Source organism: Coenobita brevimanus, chromosome 72 (genome assembly GCF_032717465.1).
Source record: "Coenobita brevimanus isolate Jiangsu-jjx chromosome 72, ASM3271746v2, whole genome shotgun sequence".
Classification (NCBI taxonomy): Eukaryota; Metazoa; Arthropoda; class Malacostraca; order Decapoda; family Coenobitidae; genus Coenobita; species Coenobita brevimanus.
Genome location: NC_137025.1, coordinates 27374407 through 27380074, shown reverse-complemented (window position 1 = coordinate 27380074; position 5668 = coordinate 27374407). Strand labels below are relative to the sequence as shown.

General features: G+C 42.5%; 1 protein-coding gene across 1 annotated transcript; it reads right to left on the bottom strand.

The window, feature by feature from the left end:
• Nucleotides 1–2409: 2409 nt before the first annotated feature.
• Nucleotides 2410–2808, bottom strand: LOC145407084 (uncharacterized). Its single transcript, XM_080278108.1, has one exon. The coding sequence runs from the start codon at nucleotides 2806–2808 to the stop codon at nucleotides 2410–2412; it is 399 nt and encodes a 132-aa protein (XP_080134234.1).
• Between the last annotated feature and the right edge of the window lie 2860 nt (nucleotides 2809–5668).

The window sequence follows — 5668 nt, the reverse complement described above, 5'->3', positions numbered from 1 at the left end:
TTCGCAAAGGTTCTTTGATACAAGAATCCGTTGAGAGTAGTTATGAGTCACTAAGAGTATTCACGAGCGCCTTAGGTATGTGCTAGGAATTTTAGAAAATTCGTAGCAGTTCTTGATAAATCTTGTACATGTCAAAAACATCAGGAGTACGTGAGGACTCCCAAGACAGTGCCAAGAGTCCATATGACTATAAAGGCATTGTCAGGAGTAGGGTACAGAATGTCTCAAGAGTAGTAACTCGCAGTGATTCTTTGTCTGACTCCTGAATGTGTGAAAGTCCCTTAACCCAATGCATCCCATTGACGTGTATATACATCCACATGTTTTGTCACTGTCTGTCCCACTGACGTATATTAACGCGCAGCAATTGCAAGGTACCTATTTTGCACAATTTTCAATTTTCGCACGTGATTTTTGGTACATATACACGGGACACCTTCCTATACAAGATGCCAGGCAGGAACAATGCCTTACCCCACATGACCTCCCCCCCCCCGCACGCCATTGTGTCGGCAATTCACCTGTTACCAGTGACCTGGCTAGTAAAGACTTGTCATGCCACGGTGCAAAATTCAAGGCCAGAATGATTCCCCAATCGATGACAATGTGAAGGACAATGTTTACCTAGCATTAGAGGAAGGAAGTCAGAAATGATGATCAGGTAATGTCGCCAAAAAAGGTCAGGTATGTTGATGTGTTTGGTGAGTGAAACAAAGCTTATATTGCCTATATTACTGCATGAAACCCAATATACTCTCGTACTACATATAAATTCGTACCAAATAAATAAATAAATATCGTTTATGAGTGATGTGGAATAGTTACCCTCCTGTGGAACTTGTTTTCTTTGGAGCCAGCCTGATAGAAAACCCAGTAATGTATGGGGTACTCCTACCTGTATTGAATATTTTAAACCTCAGGTGAGTGATTTCTCTATGAATTTTCGATGTTTCTCGCCAAAAGTGAAGGTTTGAGCCAAAATTTTTTTTTTCCAAAATTGGTCAGGAATGGGGGGAGTCAGTGGTGGAAAATCGGTTGGGACGGGACGGGTTAAGTTACCTGGCGACTGGATATAGCTACAATACCCTTTCATATGACATCAAAGTGGCCCGCAGCGTCATCTCACTTATCATTCCTGAGACCTGCAAGGCCATCACTGCAGAGTACCTGAAAGATGTCCTGGCTTGCCCCACAATGCTGGAACAGTGGAAGGAGGTGGCTTTCCTATTCTTCAACAAATGGAATTTCCACCACACAGTCGGTGCCTTGGATGGCAAGCATATTGCAATCAGGTGCCCTTCCCCCCAATGGTGGATCCCACTACTACACCTCAAAACCAACAGTCACCAACTCCCAGCAAACTCACAGTAACTCCTAGCACACTTTTACCACGCTCTTGGCATATCCGTAGCGACTATAGATAACTCTTAGCTACTTTTTGTAACTCGTGAATGAAATGAAATGAAACTTTTGAGCACCTGTGAAACTCCTACCTACTCTTGAAAGACTCCTTGCTACTCTTACCAACTAGCGACTCCTAGCTACTCTTATTTACTCACAATGATTCTTAACAACTCACAAAGGTTTTTTGATATTAGAATCGGTTGAGAGTAGCTATGAGTCACTAAGAGTTGCTAAGATTAGTCATGAATGCTTTAGGTATGGGCTAGGAGTTTTAAAAATTCAAAGCGATTCTCGAAACATTTTGAACATGTCAAAAACATCAGAAATGCCAGAGGAGTCCCGAGACAGTGCCGAGAGTCTGTAGGACTATAGAGGAATTGTCAGGAATAGGGTCCAGAGTGTCTCAGGAGGAGCAACTCGCAATGATTCTTCATCTGATTCCTGAATGTGTGAAAGCCCCCTTAAAGGGGCACCCTACTTCTGACAATTCCTCTATAGTCCCACAGACTCTTGGCACTGTCTTGGGACTCCTCGAGCATTCCTGATGTTTTTGACATGTTCAAAATTTTTCAAGAACCGGTATGAATTTTTAAAACTCCTAGCGTGTATCTAAGGCGTTTGTGACTACTCTTAGTGACTCATAGCAAATCATAGTTACTCTCAACGGATTCTTGTACCTAAAAACCTTTGTGACTTGCTAAGAATCTCTGTGAGTAACTAATAGTAGCTAGGAGTCGCTAGGAGTTGGTAAGAGTAGCAAGGAGTCTTCCAAGAGTAGGTAGGAGTTTCACAGGAGTGCTCAAAGGTTTTGTTTCGCTTCATCCACGAGTTGCAAAATGTAGCTAAGAGTTATATATGAATCATTACGAATATGCCATGAGCATGGTAAAAGTGTGGTAGGAGTTGCCGTGAGTTTGCTCGGAGTCAGTGGCAAAGAAAACTCCAGCATCAGAAGGACATCCATTTGTTCCAACATTAACGTACAGGAATTTGTAGTTGCATCCATCAACGCCAAGAGCACAATGGAGTGGAATCCCTTGTAGTTGCAGTAGTGGGAGGGCACCTGATTGCAATATGCTTGCCGTCCAAGGCACTGACTGTGTGGTGGAAAATCCATTTATTGAAGAAAAGGGAAGCCACCTCTTTCCACTGTTCTGGCATTGTGGGGGAGGCCAGGACATCCTTCAGATACTCTGCAATGATGGCCTTGCAGGTCTCAGGAATTATAAGTGAGATGGAATTGTGGGCCATTCTGAAGCCATATGAAAGGGTTTTGTAGCTATCTCCAGTCACCAGGTAGCACAGAGTGATGGCCAACCTCAACCTAGGTGACAATGACTTCCCCCAGAAGGTGTCCTGCTTCTCGATATGGGAACCAACCCTTTCCAGCAGTTCCATGAACATGTTGTCATCTATTCGAAGAAAATTCCTGAAGCCATGGGAGTAATTTCAACTCTTCAATAAGTTTCTCGTACTGGCCGTACATAGGATGTTATAGCAGCCATAACCTGTTCCAAAGGGTTCCCCTCTTTTGTTTCCTTTTTTTTTCTCTCAAGCAACAGCCTACATATTGCCAAATTGATGTCAGCCACTTCAAATGCCAAATCCACAAGCAGCTTCAGTAGTTTCAATTGGCGGGCACCTCCAGCCATGGTCGTTGAGGATACATAGGTCTATGTTGAATGAAAGCTCGCTATGGAATGAGTAGTCCACCTGAATCACATCCTTTAGATTTTTTTTCCGCCCAACACTCCTGACAGACTCGCATCAAATTCTTGATGGTCGTAGCGCACTCATAACCATTCTAATGGGGGTCTTAGCTACTCCTAGCCACTCTTAGCTACTCATGGCTACTCGTAGACCTATATCGACCGTTTGGTTCGGCAATGTGTAGTGACTCAGTTACTCATAGCACAGCCCTAGGGAACTCGTAGCAATGCGTAAGCTATGCGTAGCTGCTTGTAGCGCCCACCTGGCCCACTCTTAGATTGCTGGATTCTTGGCCAAATTGACAAGAATCCGCGAGGAGTTTGAACTCTTGGCGACTCTTCGTCCGACTCCTGAATGTGTGAAAGCACCTTAATGGTCAAAGATTCCACGAAAAATGTGTGTGTACTGTTAGAGCTTGGGCCCCATAAATACTTTAAAAATATCTAAGTAAAGTAAAAAAAATAATAAATCTGTCTTTGGTTACTTGATCGGTGAATTAACTCTGCACAGAATGAGATGAAATGTTGAAGATCTGAAGAAGTGGAGCCGAATCTTCTTCTTCTCCTCTCTCTCTCTCTCTCTCTCTCTCTCTCTCTCTCTCATTTGTCTTTTATCTTCTACTCTCCCTCTCTGTAGCTGATTTTCCTCTCAAACACTTCGTCCATTTTCTTTTTCACTACTTGTCTCATTTAGCCTTCTTCATCTGTCTTCACCTTTTTTTTTTTTTTTTTACATTCCCCACACCTCTCTTTTTCAATCCTTACTTTCGCTAGTCAATAAGCTCTTCCTCGTTAGGATTTTCCCCACCTTCAGCCTTGCTTTCTTCCCCCTCGATCCTTCTTGACTGTAGTATTTCCATTTTCCTCCTTTTTATCCCGTTTTCCACTTCTTTGCTAAGCTGTATCTGCCAGCCCACTTTTGTCTTCTAGGGTGATACCGGACAGTATGATGGGAGGCGGTCCATTAGGGCATATCATATATTCCAAAGTCCGATTTTCATACAGACTAATATGTTGCTTAAAATTAAAATCTAAGAAAGATTTATTTCTGCCACTCTTCAATTAAATTTCATTATCATAGTCAAAATTATTTCTGTTGTGTTTAAACTCTAACGTATCCGTTTAAGTTGGCGGAGCTTGTCTATTGTGGAGGCTGTGAGAGGGGCAAGATGATCCCCTCCTTTCTGAGTTGTTGTCCAGTTTGGTAAATGTATGAAAATTGTGAAATTAATCAGACAGTCAGAATGGAACGAGTCAATTTACCCCTCTCACAGCCCCCACTATGGAGACGAACTCCCCCAACTTAGATAGATACGTCATATTAGGGACAAGCTCCTCAAGTTTAGGTGGGATAGTGTATAATACTGATATGAATTTGTGACAGGTTAAGCAGAAGAGAGAATAGAAAGGATCAGTTTATGGTGTGTAAGTTGACCAGATGGCTAAATGCACCCATAAAACCAATATTTTCGGAACGTCAAAACTCTTGGATTTTGTGGGCCCAGGGAAGGAGTTTATTCTCAGAGATGCCAGGTTGGAGAGCCGTCCTACAGAGAGTAATACTTCTGCAGGAGGAAAAGCTCCTCAGTGATGACATCCCAAGGTTAAATACAATACCATCTGTGAGAGATGAGTGACGAGCTGGCTTCACTTGTGATGACTCTCTGGTAAAAGTCAATTGTAAAGATCTCCCTGCATGTGACATTAACAGACAAACCACTTCCATATGAGATCTTGTCGAAGTTGAAGGAGATGACAGACGCTGGTAATGGGAGAGTTAAGTCTGCTACCAAAGTGAAGAGGATGGCTGAGCTGGCTTATCTCCATGAAATCTTTGTTTGCAAGTATCAGATCTTGTGTTACTCATTGGAGAGTGGGTGCTCAGGATGCTCATTAAAGGCCCATGTGAATTGTAACTGTCCTGTGGAGGTCAAGATTCCTAAACTGTATCTTGAGTAGCTGTACCACCAACAAGTAAAGACATCTGAAGCTTGAAGAATCCTGATATCTTATGTAGACTTCGAAGAAAGTAGGAGGCAGATCAAAACAGCGAAGAAGAAAGAGGCTGAAAAAGCTGCTAGTGTCAAGAAGAGAGAGAATGCTACTAAAGAGGAAATTCTCATGGGCGACTTTAAGGAGGACGAAGAGCCAAACCTGGAAGAAGATGCAAAAGAAACTTCTTGCAATTTTGATGCTACTGAAGCTCATATGGACATCCCAGCTGAAGTACCTGTTGAAACTCAAACTTCTACTTCACAAAACTACATGAAGATCCAAGGTACAGTTTCAGTACACTTTCAGCAGCTTTGAGGTACAGGGTTGCGAATGCCCTGGCAGCTGCAATTGTCAAAGGCTTCCTGAAAGATCTCATCAAAGCCGGACATCTTTCTTAAAATAAGTCTTATTTGGCTATAGATGGCATGAAAGCCTGGAGGGACAAAGGATCAAAAAGGAAATAATGACTTCATCAGCTGAAGTACTCAATCAGAAGAAAGATGAGAAGATTTTTGGTATAGTCTTTGATGGTATGCAGGATAGAAAGACTACGTTGAAAT

Coding starts and splice junctions, on each gene's coding strand:
- LOC145407084 (XM_080278108.1), bottom strand. CDS start 2,808: ATGTTCATGGAACTGCTGGAAAGGGTTGGTTCCCATATCGAGAAGCAG.